This window comes from Zophobas morio, unplaced genomic scaffold, assembly GCF_036711695.1.
Source record: "Zophobas morio isolate AGI-343-1 ecotype UQ-CSIRO unplaced genomic scaffold, CSIRO_AGI_Zmor_V1 ptg000021l, whole genome shotgun sequence".
NCBI classification, from domain to species: Eukaryota; Metazoa; Arthropoda; class Insecta; order Coleoptera; family Tenebrionidae; genus Zophobas; species Zophobas morio.
In genome coordinates, this window is record NW_026972126.1 from 23,476,194 (window position 1) to 23,492,820 (window position 16,627).

Genomic DNA, 16,627 nt, shown 5'->3' on the forward strand with positions numbered 1-16,627 from the left:
TCTTTTTATTTTATGAAAAAAAAATCCTTCCTAAGATATGCAACCAATAAAACACAACAGAACGGAAGGGGATTGTATTTCCCAACATTGGAAAAGATTGAATCATTTCGTATTTTAAAAAGGAACGCCACTGAAACAACACACTAAACCTCCAACCAACCCCAAAACAACTTAGGCCATATTTAAACCAGAAAATTCCTTCATCACCCTATAGAACCTTGTAGAAGCTTCTAGAAATTTCTCGAATTTTGGGTTTTGTCGAACATTGCCCCAAGGATCGATGTGGAAAAGAACGACCAAAGAGAGGAAAACCGTCGAAGAATGTCAAGAAAGAGGAAAAGGAAGAGAACTGAATTTTGAGTTTTGTAGGATTTTAGTAAATTTAATTCGCTGAACAGAAAGTTAATAACAATGTCTTAATGCAAATAATAAAAACGTCTTTTATTTTGAGGTGGTTTTATTTACTTTGAACAGAAAACACAAAACACATTAACAATATCACAATCAGTCATCAGTAATTAATACATTTTAAGTTAAATTATTACTCTTCTTTCTTGTCGGTCTTCTGCTCCACGGCCTTGGAAGGCTGCCCCGTCTGCACAACACGAATACTCCGTTCCTCCTCTTTCCCACTATCAATCTTGGGTGCCCTGATGGTGAGCACTCCATCCGAAGACAACGTGGACTCCACTTTCCTGATATCATGCCCTTTCGGCACCACATACCTCCTCACGAAATGCCTCGAAATGTACCCATGCTCGTCCTGCTTCTCCTCATGTTTTCCTTCGATAGTGACCGTGTCGTCGCTCACCTTCACCGTGATCTCCTCCGGCTTGAACTGCTGCACGTCCAAATTCGCCTCGAATTTGTCCTTGTCGTAGCGCACGGTGGAGCCGACGTCCTGTTGGGAAAGTGCAGACCTCCACGGACGCAGATATTCAGAAGGAAAACGTAGCAAACCGCCGAACTCTCGAGGGGTCAGAGGCGACAGTAAATCTTCCGGTTCGAGAACGCTGCCGAAGTGTTGGTCGAGAAGGCGAGACGGCCGGGAGAATTGGAAAGGATTGTTCCACATCCACAAAGCCATTTTTGTTGAGATTTTTCGAACTGAGGGCTCGCTTGAGGTCCTTTGGCTTGTTGCCTGCGCTTGAGTCTGTTCAAGTCTGACGGGAGCGTCACGGCGCTCGAGGTTTTATGTGGACGTGGTGGAACGTTCTAGAGGGAGCGAACGCTCGAGATTCGACTGGAAGGTTTTGCGTTCAGTCGGTGTAAAATGTAATGACATAATTTTCATTTTAAAAAGCAGTAAATTAAAATCGTTGTGAAATGCGTATGGCGCACTATTTAAGTGTCAGCAAATTATTTCCTTATTAGTAAACAAATTGGTTTTTAATTATGTATTAATCAAAACGAAAATAAATCAGCTCAGTGCTAATTTGTTCCATATAACATTTTCATGGATTTTAAGATTTTTTGTTCCATGTACATTTTCAACTTATTTCTTAAATTTTAATACAAAAATATTAAGAATAAATATAATTTTAATAAAAATTTGTCGGTTTTAAAATTTTTATCTTACAGTGGGTAGCGGGTTATATAGATAAAAATTAAATCTTGTTTGACAACCTTGAATCTAAAATTTTTAAAAAACTTTATGTAGCGTGACCTAGGCTGGTTTGACCTAACCTGATTTTTTTTAAATCTTATATTCAACCGCTTGTCAAAACAGAATTCAATTCCCATACTACAGTAAATAAAATAAGACAGTGAAATGAAGAAAGAAGTTGGGCGAAATAGCCCAGACCTCTTAATTCTAGTGACTACTCCTAATAATGTTCAATGTTTCTTCCGGGGTATATATATCATTTGCCAAAAAGTCTTATCTTAGCAAGAACTAGCCCCGCCCACCCACCCATTATTTTCTCAGAAAGTATTCCATCTGCCAAAATCACTCTTATCGTGGCAGGTAACTATTATTTCTATTCAATATAAGATCCAAGCCTCATTCAACTAGATAATGAATTACTGGAAAGAAGGAGGGGTGGGTGGGCGGGGTTAAATATGTTATATTATTAATTCTGTAGTGTTGGAATGGGAATTAATAGAACTTAGGTTGCTGAAAAAAGAAAAAAAAAGCGTTAATCGTAATTTTTATTACATTTATTATTTGCTATCAGATTTATTTCTTATTTCAGAAGATAAAAATAAAAAGTGGGTGGGTGGGCGGGGCTAATATTAATTTTTCCTACAGAATCTTTTATAAGCAAGCACTAATATTCCAAACTCGGTTTCAGAGCCAATAAAATGATGGATCAAAGCGGAATAGGGGTGGGTGGGTGGAGCTCAGTTTACTTTTTTTTCAAAGCGTCTTATAAGGAAGCAGTTGCCCAGCTCCCTCCCTTTCTTCATTCTAGTGACTACTCTTAATATTGTTCAGTCTTATCTTAGCAAATACTAGCCCCGCCCACACGCCCATTATTTTTCCAGATGGTATGTCATCTGCCAAAATCACTCTTATCTTAGCAAGTATTAGCCCCGCCCATTATAATCTCAGACGATATGTCATCTGCCAAAATCACTTTTGTCGTAGCAGGTACTAGCTCCATCCACCCGCGCTATTCTCATTCTAACGATTTAATTTCTATTGAGTATAAGATCCACCTCTCATTCAACCAGATAATCAATTACTGAAAAGAAGGAAGGGTGGGCGGGCGAGGTTAAATATAATATATTAATAATTCTGTAGATTGGGAATGGGAATTAATAGGACCTAGGATGTTAAAGAAAAAAAAAAAAAAAGCGCTACCTGTGATTTTTTTGTTATATTTACTATTTGTTATAAGATTTATTTCTTATTTCAGAAGAAAAAAAATAGAAAATGGGTGGGTGGGAGGGGCTAATATTGATTCTTCCTACAGAATCTTTTATAAGCAAGCATTATCATTCCAAACTCCATCTCAGAGCCAATAAAATGAGCAATCAAAGCGGAATAGGGGTGGGTGGGTGGGTGAAGCTCAGTTTATTTTTTTTCCACAGTGTCTTATTAGCAAGCAGTTGCCCGGCTGCCACCCCTTTTTATCACGCTTTTATTTGCTTGGGTTGTATGTATGTATGTAACGGAATCTTTGAGCTTAATTTTCATCGGTTTCTAACAGTCTGATCATGTTGAAACTTTGCACACGTCTCAAGGATCGATGACAATGCAATAATTTGATAACAGTTTCCCATTATCCTTATTAGGACCGCCAGGATTTATAAATTCTTTTATGGATGTAACGGAATCTTTGAGCTTAATTTTCATCGGTTTCTAAAAGTCTGATCATCTTGAAACTTTGCACACGTCTCAAGGATCGATGACAATGCAATAATTTGATAACAGTTTCCCATTATCCTTATTAGGACCGCCAGGATTTATAAATTCTTTTATGGATCCTGTGTAGTGGAGTAAAAGAGATAAAGCTAGCGCGCGATCTGCGCATGCCTGTAGTATCTGGTTTACTCTTCGTTGTAATTATAGTCTTGATTAAAATACAAATAACGGATATTAAATGAAAAAAACAAGAACGGACTTTTAATTAACTAAACGTGTGCAAAAATGGCTGATCGCATCTTAATTGTGTCAGTATATACCACGGTTATCTCTCTCCGTGTCGATTATACCGATCTATACCGATTATTTCTGTTTCAAGGACAATTTCTGCATAGCTTTGGTTTTACAGTCGGTAAAGAAGGAATGAATTATAATTAAAACATATCTAATCATGAATTCTCACCAACTTAAATAAAGATAACAAATTTTGATTCAGAAATACAAACATGGAGGAAAATTAACTATTTGGGGGGTAAAACTAACCACAATGATGAATTGTGTCCCGTTGGTCCGTGAGGGCGATTGATTTCGAACTAATTCCCGTTGATCGATCATACGGAGACCACTGAGTGGTTCTTTCTAGAAAAATCTAAATAAGTAATTAATTCCCCAATTTATGAATTTGTCGCAGACTAAAAAATGAAAAATAAATAATAGTTTAAAAAACTAAAAAAAACACGCTTTTATTGCTAATCGAACTAAAAACTAGAAAATAATTTTTAATGACAGAGTTTAATATTACAGTAGTAGAAGATCAAACAATCAATCATAATAAATCACCTCAAATTAAAATTATAATAAAATTTAAGTTATTAACAGAATAATTCAATTCAGAGTAAAAAGCGTGGGGTGCATTTTACTGCGGTTCATAACTATCCTCTCATAGATAGTTGCCAATAGAATGATTGTAATATTTAAAATATCAAGCACCCCACGCTTTTTACTCTGAATTGAATTATTCTGTTAATAACTTAAATTTTATTATAATTTTAATTTGAGGTGATTTATTATGATTGATTGTTTGATCTTCTACTACTGTAATATTAAACTCTGTCATTAAAAATTATTTTCTAGTTTTTAGTTCGATTAGCAATAAAAGCGTGTTTTTTTTAGTTTTTTAAACTATTATTTATTCATTCTAGTAACTACTTTTAATATTGTTCAGTCTTATCTTAGCAAATACTAACCCCGCCCACCCACCCTCTATTTTCTTACAGTATACATCATTCGCCAAAGTTGGTCTTATTTATGCACCTATTATGATACATTATCAAACTGTGAATATTATAAAAATTTTCACAAGAGGAAAGAATTACGGGTTAGAATTGAACTACGTGTTGAAAGGGGTGGTGGGTTAATCGAATAGTAGAAATTGGTTTGAATTAAGGAACAATTTTTATTCCATTGAAATTTTTTTTGGAAAATTAAAAATAAAAAAGTCCTACGCTACTTTTGGGTTTTTTCGATTTTAAGAACACAGCCTGATAATATTAAAGTTCTAATTATTATAGATTTATTTATTTTAAATTAAGCAAAAAATATTATTCCTTTGTCATTTTTTTGTAAAATAGAAAATACAGTTTTTTTCCTCTTGTGAACTCAATCCGGGAACATACTGTATAAAATATTTACAGTATTATACGTATTAGATATTTCTTTGTAGTAGAACGTGTAATTGCTCTTGTGTATTCATAAATAAATTTTAATTTAAAAAAGTAGCTCGACTAGTCATTCTTTTCTGGTAAAAATGTCATACCAAATCCCGATTTCTTTAATTTAAAACACATTTTGCAGTTGTAAAATCTAGTTGGTACAAATTTTAGATTCCTAAAACTTTTTAAATTCATTTTGTAATGTAATTTTATAAAAAATCAGCACAAATTATTATATGTAAAAGTTTTAAGAAAAAAATAGTAATGTATTTCCTGTTGAATTATTTACATAAGTTAAGCAAATCCTTAAACACAAAAAAATAAATAGGAGAAAGAGAAAAACCGAAAAAATTTTGTTATAATTTTACAAACTTCCAGCAATTTTATTCACATATCCCCGGGTTAATATTGAAATTATAAAAGTAATTTCGTCTTTGTTTATTTTTATTTAATCACTAGATAAGAGCTTTATTTTAAACGAAAAACTATTTGTAAAATCAAAAAAGAAAACATCAAGTAAAGAGCGACTTCCCGAATGTTCTAGAGAGAACATTCTATGAACTGGTTCATCGCCACGCAACCCAAACATTCCTGACCTTCTCCAATATTCTAGATTCATCCTTCGCGTCAATTTGCGAACATTCTCGAAACGCGTGTCCCTATAAAACCAGCCGCCGATCAAACCCGACTTCAGTCCTGCGATTCAATTGGTCGATACAACACAAGGTGCCAACTTCAAAAAAACCACGACGTACAAATCAGTGCTAAACTAGCGAAAATGTCCATAATTCTGTTGAACGACCCCTTCGAACACTCCCGCCCGACCAGAATGCTGGATCAACATTTCGGCTTGGGTCTGGACCCGGAGGATTTCTTCGCGCCGCTAATTCCTCGCGAACTCCGCCACCTCATGCGTTGTCCTGCGGGATATCTGAGACCTTGGCGTTCTGCCGCTTCCCAAAAGGATTCCGGATCGACCGTCTGCCGCGACAAGGACAAATTCCAGGTGAATCTGGACGTGCAGCAGTTCAAGCCGGAGGAAATCAGCGTGAAGGTGGCCAAAAACGTCGTCACGGTGGAGGGAAAACACGAGGAGAAGGAAGACGAGCACGGGTTGATTTCGCGGCATTTCGTGAGGAAGTACGTTTTGCCCGAAGACCATGACGCGGATAAAATCGAGTCGAAGTTGTCGACGGACGGGGTGCTCACGATAACGGCGCCCAGGGTTAAGGCTGCTGTGGAGGAGGGAAGGAGCGTCCCGGTTATCCAGACGGGGCAGCCGACCAAGGCGGTGGAGAAGAAGGAAGAAGAAGAAAAGAAGTAATTTGTTCGCAACTATTTTGTATTAATTATTGTTTTCTGGTATTTGTGGTAATTAAAGACTGAGTTTTGTAATGTATGTGTAGTTTAGTTACGTTAGCATTTTCCATTTGTATTTATTAATTTAATAAATTTTTTCACTACACCAGAACTTCTTTTGATAATATTTAAGAAAAAGTACGTGAAAAGTGTCAAAGTATAATTAAAAGAAGCCAAAAGCTAATTATTTTGTGAACACAATGTGTATCTTTCTAGTTTTTCTGGTTATTTCTCTTTTATGAAAAAAAATCCTTCCTAAGATATGCAACCAATAAAACACAACTGAACGGTAAGATATTGTATGTATTTCCAACACTGGAAAAGATCGAATTATTTCGTATTTTAAAAAGGAACGCGACTGAAATAACACACTAAACCCCCAACCACCCCCAAAACAACTTAGACCATATTTAAACCACAAAATTCCTTTATCACCCTCTAGAACCTTATAGAACCTTCTAGAAATTTCCCGAATTTTGGGTTTTGTCGGTCATTGCTCCAAGGATCGATGTGGAAAAGGCCGAACAAAGGGAAGAAAGCCGTCGAAGAATGTCAAGAAAGTGGAAAATGAACAGAACTGAATTTTGAGTTTTGTAGGATTTTAGTAAATTTAGTTCGCTGAACAGAAAGTTAATAGCAATAGCAATGTCTTAATGCAAATAATAAAAACGTTTTTTATTTTGGGGTGGTTTTATTTATTTTGAACAGAAAATACAAAACACATTAACAATATCACAAACAGTCATCAGTAATTAATACATTTTAAGTTAAATTATTTCTCTTCTTTCTTGTCGGTCTTCTGTTCCACGGCTTTGGAAGGCTGCCCCGTCTGCACAACACGAATACTCCGTTCCTCCTCTTTCCCAGTATCAATTTTGGGTGCCCGATGGTGAGCACCTCATCAGAAAGACAACGTCGACTCCACTTTACTGATATCATGCCCCTTCGACACCACGTACCTCCTCACGAAATGCCTCGAAATGTACCCATGCTCGTTCTGCTTCTCCTCATGTTTTCCCTCGATAGTGACCGTGTCGTCGCTCACCTTCACCGTGATCTCCTCCGGCTTGAACTGCTGCACGTCCAAATTCGCCTCGAATTTGTCCTTGTCGAAGCGCACGGTGGAGCCGACGTCCTGTTGGGAAAGTGCAGACCTCCACGGACGCAGATACTTAGAAGGAAAACGCAGCAAACCGCCGAACTCTCGAGGGGTCAGAGGCGACAGTAAATCTTCCGGTCCAAGAACGGCGCCGAAGTGTTGGTCGAGGAGGCGAGACGGCCGGGGTGCATTTTACTGCGGTTCATAACTATCCTCTCATAGATAGTTGCCAATAGAATGATTGTAATATTTAAAATATCAAGCAACCCACGCTTTTTACTCTGAATTGAATTATTCTGTTAATAACTTAAATTTTATTATAATTTTAATTTGAGGTGATTTATTATGATTGATTGTTTGATCTTCTACTACTGTAATATTAAACTCTGTCATTAAAAATTATTTTCTAGTTTTTAGTTCGATTAGCAATAAAAGCGTGTTTTTTAGTTTTTTAAACTATTATTTATTTTTCATTTTTTAGTCTGCGACAAATTCATAAATTGGGGAATTAATTACTTATTTAGATTTTTCTAGAAAGAACCACTCAGTGGTCTCCGTATGATCGATCAACGGGAATTAGTTCGAAATCAATCGCCCTCACGGACCAACGGGACACAATTCATCATTGTGGTTAGTTTTACCCCCCAAATAGTTAATTTTCCTCCATGTTTGTATTTCTGAATCAAAATTTGTTATCTTTATTTAAGTTGGTGAGAATTCATGATTAGATATGTTTTAATTATAATTAATTCCTTCTTTACCGACTGTAAAACCAAAGCTATGCAGAAATTGTCCTTGAAACAGAAATAATCGGTATAGATCGGTATAATCGACACGGAGAGAGATAACCGTGGTATATACTGACACAATTAAGATGCGATCAGCCATTTTTGCACACGTTTAGTTAATTAAATGTCCGTTCTTGTTTTTTTCATTTAATATCCGTTATTTGTATTTTAATCAAGACCAGTGACTATGTATTTAAAAAACTGAAAACTAAAAGTTTATAAAACGAAAAATTGAAAATTCAAACAGTAAAAAGTCGAAAAACTGAAAAATCACAAAATTGAACAAAATATTCAAAAATTAGGAAGTTAAAGAATTGAAAAATTGAGAAATCAAGAATTCAAAAAGCAAAGTCGAAAAAAGTAGATTAATTGAGGAATCGGAAATCTGAAAATTCTGAAACGTCAGAATTTGAAAAATTAAAAAATATTGAAGAACTGAAAAATCGAAAAGCCTAAAATTTAAAACATTGAAAAATGAAAATATCGTAAAATTGAAAAATGGAGAAATCTAAAAATCAAAAAATAAAAAAAAATAAAAATTGAAAAATCTAAAATATAAAAATCGAAAAACTAAAAAATCAACACATCGAGAAATCAAAACTCGAAAACTAAAAAAAATTGGAAAACTGAAAAATCGAATAATATAAAAATCACAGAAAAACCGAAAAATCGAAAAGTAAAAATCAAAAACCGAAAAATCGAAACATCGAAAAATTCAAAAACTGAGACATCGAGAAATCGAAAAATCAAAATATGGAGAAATCGAGGAGTCGAAAAGTCGAAAAATTGAGAAACCGAAATAGGCCAAAATCGACAAATCGAAAAGTTAAAAATGGAAAAATTGATAATTCGGGATCTCAAAAATTGAAAAATCGAAAATTTAAAAATTGGGAAAATAAAAACATTAAAATATAGAACAACTGAGAACTCGAGAAATCGAAAAATCTAGAATTTTAAAAATGAAAAATTACAATATCGAGAAGTTGAAAAATTGAGAAATCGAAATATAAAACGGTCGAAAAACTGAAAAATAATAAAAATATCATAATAACTATATCTACTATAATGGCCGTTCATTTTTGGAACGAAGTTCCTTACGGCAGGCTTGGAGGAGATAGGAATTTTGCTGCACGACCGAACTGAAACAAATGTGATCCTAAAACCGTAACGGAAACTCCGTGGAAAAATGGCCGCCTTACAAGTGTAGGTAAGCAGAGAAAAAAATTTGTGCCTCGGTGGGATTCGAATGCTTACCACCACACCACGAGACGACTTATTTATTTTCTGCTTACCGACGTGTTATTGTGCCGCCACACAAGGTTGAAGGTCCGCACACGTGCAGCTGCCTTACAAAGACACCGCCAACACGTGAAGACCGCACCGACAAAATATAAAAAATGTCCTAAACACTTTTCGTTCTCTCATCCCTTCTCTCTCTATTACCACTCCACCCCGCCAATGCATAGTATATACTCATGAATTCATGGACAAGCACGTGGCGAATACGCACATTATAGATACATTTTACTCGTGAGTAGCCACGTTTATTTTCATACAATTTCAAATCGTCAAAACAATAATAAATATAGTAACAATGGCAAAGCAGAGTATCAAAAAGCGTATAGGGAACGCGAAAAAGCTAAAAAAAATGAAAATAAGCAAGAAAGTTACGATATAAAGCAAAGATATCCTCTAAACTAGTGACAATATTTAAAAAGTTTATTGATTATTTTTTTAAATAATTAAAACAAATTCTCCCTTGAATTCCAAACATTTCAATATATATATATTTTGATAATTCTACCTATTTTACGTAATTTATTATTTCCTAAAATACTGAATTTCCTAAATATTTTCCTGTACTTAAATAAAAACTAATCAGCAAAATTTAAGAGAAAAATCAAGAAAACCTACATAAAATTGAGCACGTTTTTTTTTTGCAAATTGTGTCGATTCTACATTAACCGAAGGAACTTCGTTCCTACCTGGTGTCCCACGACACCACATTTCTTTTTTTTTTATTTAAATAAAGGATGAATTTAAACGCATACACCAGGCATCCTCCAAAAATTGGGATTTACTGGCATGTTGTCAACATGTGCTTATCATAACAATAATAATTAAAGAAAAGCTGAAATTTGGTTAAATTTGGACAAAAACCTTTCACCAGTCCACCGTTCATTTGGGGATGGGCTATTTTGCTTTAACGTAATCGCACTGGCCACAAGTCTGATGAGTTGGTGTTCGTCCAGACTACTGTTAACGTAGTTCACAAGAAAAAAGGAGGGAGAGCCACTATCCACTATTACGTTTATGGATGAAGTGAAGTGAGGGGTAAGACGGAGCATTAGCCCCGCACTTGTCCATAAGGTTGCCTCTCTTTTAACTCTATACTCACTGTCAAGACTATAATTACAACGAAGAGTAAACCAGATACTACAGGCATGCGCAGATCGCGCGCTAGCTTTATCTCTTTTACTCCACTACACAGGATCCATAAAAGAATTTATAAATCCTGGCGCTCCTAATAAGGATAATGGGAAACTGTTATCAAATTATTGCATTGTCATCGATCCTTGAGACGTGTGCAAAGTTTCAAGATGATCAGACTTTTAGAAACCGATGAAAATTAAGCTCAAAGATTCCGTTACATACATACATACAACCCAAGCTAATAAAAGCGTGATAAAAAGGAACGCGACTGAAACAACACTTTAAACTCCCAATCACCTCCAAAACAACTTACACCATATTTAAACCACAAAATTCCTTCATCACCCTCTAGAGCCTTATAGAACCTTCTAGAAATTTCCCGAATTTTGGGTTTTGTCGATCATTGCTCCAAGGATCGATGTGGAAAAGGCCGAACAAAGGGAGGAAAGCCGTCGAAGAATCTCACGAAAAAGTAAAACGAAGAAAACTGAATTTTGAGTTTTGTTGGATTTTAGTAAATTTAGTTCGATGAATAGAAAGTTAATAACAATGTCTTAAAGCAAATAATAAAAACGTCTTTTATTTTGGGGTGGTTTTATTTATTTTGAACAGAAAACACAAAACACAATAACAATATCACAATCAGTCATCAGAAATTAATACATTTTAAGTTAAATTATTTCTCTTCTTTCTTCTCGGTCTTCTGCTCCACGGCCTTGGACGGCTGCCCCGTCTGCACGACAGGAATACTCCGTTCCTCTTCTTTCCCACTATCAATCCTGGGTGCCCGGACGGTAAGCACCCCATCCGAAGACAACGTGGACTCCACCTTACTGATATCATGCCCTTTCGGCACCACATACCTCCTCACGAAATGCCTCGAAATGTACCCATGCTCGTCCTGCTTCTCCCCATGTTTTCCCTCGATAGTGACCGTGTCGTCGCTCACCTTCATCGTGATCTCCTCCGGCTTGAACTGCTGCACGTCCAAATTCGCCTCGAATTTGTCCTTGTCGAGGCGCACGGTGGAGCCGACGTCCTGTTGGGAAAGTGCAGACCTCCACGGACGCAGATATTCAGAAGGAAAACGTAGCAAACCGCCGAAATCTCGAGGGGTCAGAGGCGACAGTAAATCTTCCGGTTCGAGAACGGCGCCGAAGTGTTGGTCGAGGAGGCGAGACGGCCGGGAGAATTGGAATGGGTTGTTCCACAGCCACAAAGCCATTTTTGTTGAGATTTTTCGAACTGAGAGCTCGCTTGAGATCCTTTGGCTTGTTGCCTGCGCTTGAGTCTGTTCAAGTCTGACGGGAGCGTCACGGCGCTCGAGTTTTTATGTGGAGGTGGTGGAACGTTCTAGAGGGACAGAACGCTCGAGATTCGACTGGAAGGTTTTGCGTTTAGTCGGTGTAAAATGTGATGACATAATTTTCATTTTAAAAAGTAGTAAATTAAAAACGTTGTAAAATGCACATGGAGCACTACTTCAGTGTCAGCAAATTATTTCCTTATTATTAAACAAATTGGTTTTCTTTAAATTATGTATTAATCAAAACGAAAATAAATCAGCTCAGTGCTAATTTGTTCCATATGACATTTTCATGGATTTTAAGATTTTTTTTGTTCCATGTACAATTTCAACTTATTTCTTAAATTTTAACACAAAAATATTAAGAATAAATATAATTTTAATAAAAATTTGTGAGTTTTATAATTTTTATCTTACAGTGGGCCGTGGGTTATATATGTAGATAAAAATTAAATCTTGTTTGACAACCTTGAAACTAAAATTTTTAAAAAACTTGATGTAGCGTGACCTAGGCTGGTTTGACCTAACCTGATTTTTTTTAAATCTTATATTCAACCGCTTGTCAAAACAGAATTCAATTCCCATACTGCAGTAAATAAAATAAGACAGTGAAATGTTGCAAGAAGTTGGGCGAAGTAGCCCAGACCTTTTAATTCTAGTGACTACTCCTAATAATGTTCAATGTTTCTTCCGGGGTATATATACCATTTGCCAAAAACTCTTATCTTAGCAAGAACTAGCCCCGCCCACCCACCCATTATTTTCTGAGAAGGTATTCCATCTGCCAAAATCACTCTTATCGTGGCAAGTAACGATTTTATTTCTATTCAATATAAGATCCAACTTTCATTCAACCAGATAATGAATTACTTCAAAGAAGGAGGGGTGGGTGGGCGGGGTTAAATATATTATATTATTAATTTTGTAGAGTTGGAATGGGAATTAATAGAACTTAGGATGTTGAAAAAAGAAAAAAAAGCGTTAATCGTAATTTTTATTACATTTATTATTTGCTATCAGATTTATTTCTTATTTCAGAAGATAAAAATAAAAACAGGGTGGGTGGGCGGGGCTAATATTAATTTTTCCTACAGAATCTTTTATAAGCAAGCACTAATATTCTAAACTCGGTTTCAGAGCCAATAAAATGAACGATCAAAGCGAAATAAGGGTGGGTGGGTGGAGCTCAGTTTACTTTTTTTTCAAAGCGTCTTATAAGGAAGCAGTTGCCCAGCTCCCTCCCTTTCTTCATTCTAGTGACTACTCATAATATTGTTCAGTCTTATCTTAGCAAATACTAGCCCCGCCCACCTAAAGTCACTAGATCTACTATTACTTTTAGAAAGTACGGCAAACTGCCTGTGGTCGGAATTCGACAGAGAGGAACCTAACCTATGTGTTAAACAAAGATAGCGCGAGGCTAGTAATTTTCGCTATCTGTCAACGAAAGTTTGATGTGTTTACAATTTGAGGTTACGACAGACTGTACTAGAATTATTGAGTTAACGGACCGGAAAGAACACTATTCCAGTCCCAAAGTAACTCCAGCCCTATTCAACGAGAAAGTGTCACCGGTAACCAGCAAACAGTCGTGGAAGACGTGTTACCACCAAGGCAATTGACGACCAAATGACAGTAACAGGATCGCCATACTGGAAGCAAAAAATACCTGCTGTCGAAAAGACGGAGCATAACAAGGACACAGATATATTTCTATTTCATAAAAGTTACTAATTGCCACACATTTCAAGATCGAGTCACATTACGCCCACCCGCCCATTATTTTTCCAGATGGTATGTCATCTGCCAAAATCACTCTTGTCGTAGCAGGTACTAGCTCCACCCACACGCGCTATTCTCATTCTAACGATTTTATTTCTATTTAGTATAAGATCCACCTCTCATTCAATCAGAAAATCAATTACTGAAAAGGAGGGGTGGGCGGGCGAGGTTAAATATATTATATTAATTATTCTGTAGATTGGGAATGGGAATTAATAGGACCTAGGATGTTAAAAAAGAAAAAAAAAAGCGCTAACCGTGATTTTTTTGTTAAATTTACTATTTGTTATAAGATTTATTTCTTATTTCAGAAGAAAAAAAATAGAAAATGGGTGGGTGGGCGGGGCTAATATTAATTTTTCCTACAGAATCTTTTATAAGCAAGCATTATCATTGCAAACTCCATCTCAGAGACAATAAAATGAGCAATTAAAACGGAATAAGGGTGGGTGGGTGGAGCTCACTTTACCTTTTTCCACAGTGTCTTATAAACAAGCAGTTGCCCGGCTGCCACCCCTTTTTCATTCTAGTAACTACTTTTAATATTGTTCAGTCTTATCTTAGCAAATACTAACCCCGCCCACCCACCCTCTATTTTCTTACAGTATACATCATTCGCCAAAGTTGGTCTTATCTTATGCACCTATTATGATACATTATCAAACTGTGAATATTATAAAAATTTTCACAAGAGGAAAGAATTACGGGTTAGAATTGAACGACGTACTGAAAGGGGTGGTGGGTTAATCGAATAGTAGAAATTGGTTTGAATTAAGGAACAATTTTTATTCCATTGACATTTTTTTGGAAAATTAAAAATAAAAAAGTCCTACGCTACTTTTGGGTTTTTTCGATTTTAAGAACACAGCCTGATAATATTAAAGTTCTAATTATAGATTTATTTATTTTGAATTAAGCAAAAAATATTATTCCTTTGTCAATTTTTGTAAAATAGAAAATAAAGTTTTTTTTTCCTGTTGTGAACTCAATTCGGGAAAATACTGTATAAAGTAATTACAGAATTATAGGAATTAGATATTTCTTTGTAATAGAACGTGTAATTGCTCTTGTGTATTCATAAATAAATTTAAATTTAAAAAAGTTACTCGATTAGTCATTCTTTTCTGGTAAAAAATGTAATTCCAAATCACAATTTCTTTCATTTAAAACACATTTTGCAGTTGTAAAATGTATATAGAACAAATTTTAGATACCTAAAACTTTTTTAATTCATTTTGTAATGTAATTATTAAAATTCAGGACAAATTAAAATATGCAGAGGTTTTAAGAACAAATTGAAATGTATTTCCTGTTGAATTATTTACATAAGTTAAGCAAATCCTTAAACAAAAAAATAAATAACAGAAACAGAAAAACTGAAAAAATGTTGTTATAAGTTTACAAACTTCCAGAAATTTTAATCACATATCCCTGGGTTAATATTGAAATTATAAAAGTAATTACGTGTTTGTTTATTTCTTCTTTAATCACTAGTTAAGAGCTTTATTTTAAACGAAAAACTATTAGTAAAATTAAATCAGAAATCATCAAGTAGAGAGCGACTTCCCGAATGTTCTAGAGAGAACATTCTATGAACTGGTTCATTTCCACGCAACCCAAACATTCCTGACCTTCTCCAATATTCTAGATTCATTCGGCGCGTCAGTTTCCGAACATTTTCGAAACGCGTCTCCCTATAAAACCAGCAGCCGATCAAACCCGACATCAGTCCTGCCATTCAATTGGTCGATATAGCACAAGGTGCCAACTTCAAAAAAACCACGACGCACAAATCAGTGCTAAACCAGCGAAAATGTCCATAATTCTGTTGAACGACCCCTTCGAACACTCCCGCCCGACCAGAATGCTGGATCAACATTTCGGCCTGGGTCTGGACCCGGAGGATTTCTTCGCGCCGCTGATTCCTCGCGAACTCCGCCACCTCATGCGTTGTCCTGCGGGATATCTGAGACCTTGGCGTTCTGCCGCTTCCCAAAAGGATTCCGGATCGACCGTCTGCCGCGACAAGGACAAATTCCAGGTGAATCTGGACGTGCAGCAGTTCAAGCCGGAGGAAATCAGCGTGAAGGTGGCCAAAAACGTCGTCACGGTGGAGGGAAAGCACGAGGAGAAGGAAGACGAGCACGGATTTATTTCGCGGCATTTCGTGAGGAAGTACGTTTTGCCCGAGGACCACGACGTGGATAAAATCGAGTCGAAGTTGTCGACGGACGGGGTGCTCACGATAACGGCGCCCAGGGTTAAGGCTGCTGTGGAGGAGGGAAGGAGCGTTCCGGTTATCCAGACGGGGCAGCCGACCAAGGCGGTGGAGAAGAAGGAAGAAGAGGAAAAGAAGTAATTTTTTCGCAGCTATTTTGTATCAATTATTTTTCTTTGGTATTTGTGGTAATTAAAGACTGAGTTTTGTAATGTATGTGTAGTTTAGTTACGTCAGCATTTTCCATTTGTATTTATTAATTTAATAAATTTTTTCCCTACACCAGAACTTCTTTTGATTTTATTTAAGAAAAAGTACGTGAAAAGTATCAAAGTATTGTTAAAAAAAGCCAAAAGCGGATTATTGTGTGAATACAATGTGTATCTTTCCAGTTTTTTTGGTCATTTTTCTTTTATGAAAAAAATCCTTCCTAAGATATGCAACCAATAAAACACAACTGTACGGTAAGTTATTGTATTTCACAACACTGGAAAAGATCGAATCATTTCGTATTTTAAAAAGGAACGCGACTGAAACAACACACTAAACCCCCAACCACCACCAAAACAACTTAGACCATATTTAAACCACAAAATTCCTTTATCACCCTCTAGAACCGT

General features: G+C 36.0%; 5 protein-coding genes across 5 annotated transcripts; 2 read left to right on the top strand and 3 right to left on the bottom strand.

Moving 5' to 3' along the window:
• Positions 1-439: 439 nt before the first annotated feature.
• LOC135132630 (protein lethal(2)essential for life-like) lies at positions 440-1,152 on the bottom strand. Its single transcript, XM_064060773.1, has one exon. The coding sequence runs from the start codon at positions 1,085-1,087 to the stop codon at positions 542-544; it is 546 nt and encodes a 181-aa protein (XP_063916843.1). The 5' UTR covers positions 1,088-1,152; the 3' UTR covers positions 440-541.
• A 4,541-nt stretch (positions 1,153-5,693) lies between these two features.
• Positions 5,694-6,493, top strand: LOC135132511 (protein lethal(2)essential for life-like). Its single transcript, XM_064060633.1, has one exon. It carries the CDS (start codon positions 5,801-5,803, stop codon positions 6,344-6,346), a length of 546 nt encoding a protein of 181 aa, XP_063916703.1. The 5' UTR covers positions 5,694-5,800; the 3' UTR covers positions 6,347-6,493.
• Positions 6,494-7,102: 609 nt separating this feature from the next.
• LOC135131812 (protein lethal(2)essential for life-like) lies at positions 7,103-7,672 on the bottom strand (the record flags this gene model as incomplete). The annotated part of the gene is given in 1 exon segment (XM_064059663.1): positions 7,103-7,672. A coding segment is annotated over 1 exon segment (519 nt), but the record flags the coding sequence as incomplete, so codon positions are not given.
• Positions 7,673-11,278: 3,606 nt separating this feature from the next.
• LOC135132014 (protein lethal(2)essential for life-like) lies at positions 11,279-12,011 on the bottom strand. Its single transcript, XM_064059926.1, has one exon. It carries the CDS (start codon positions 11,924-11,926, stop codon positions 11,378-11,380), a length of 549 nt encoding a protein of 182 aa, XP_063915996.1. The 5' UTR covers positions 11,927-12,011; the 3' UTR covers positions 11,279-11,377.
• A 3,495-nt stretch (positions 12,012-15,506) lies between these two features.
• LOC135132004 (protein lethal(2)essential for life-like) lies at positions 15,507-16,295 on the top strand. Its single transcript, XM_064059914.1, has one exon. It carries the CDS (start codon positions 15,603-15,605, stop codon positions 16,146-16,148), a length of 546 nt encoding a protein of 181 aa, XP_063915984.1. The 5' UTR covers positions 15,507-15,602; the 3' UTR covers positions 16,149-16,295.
• The last annotated feature ends 332 nt before the right edge of the window (positions 16,296-16,627 follow it).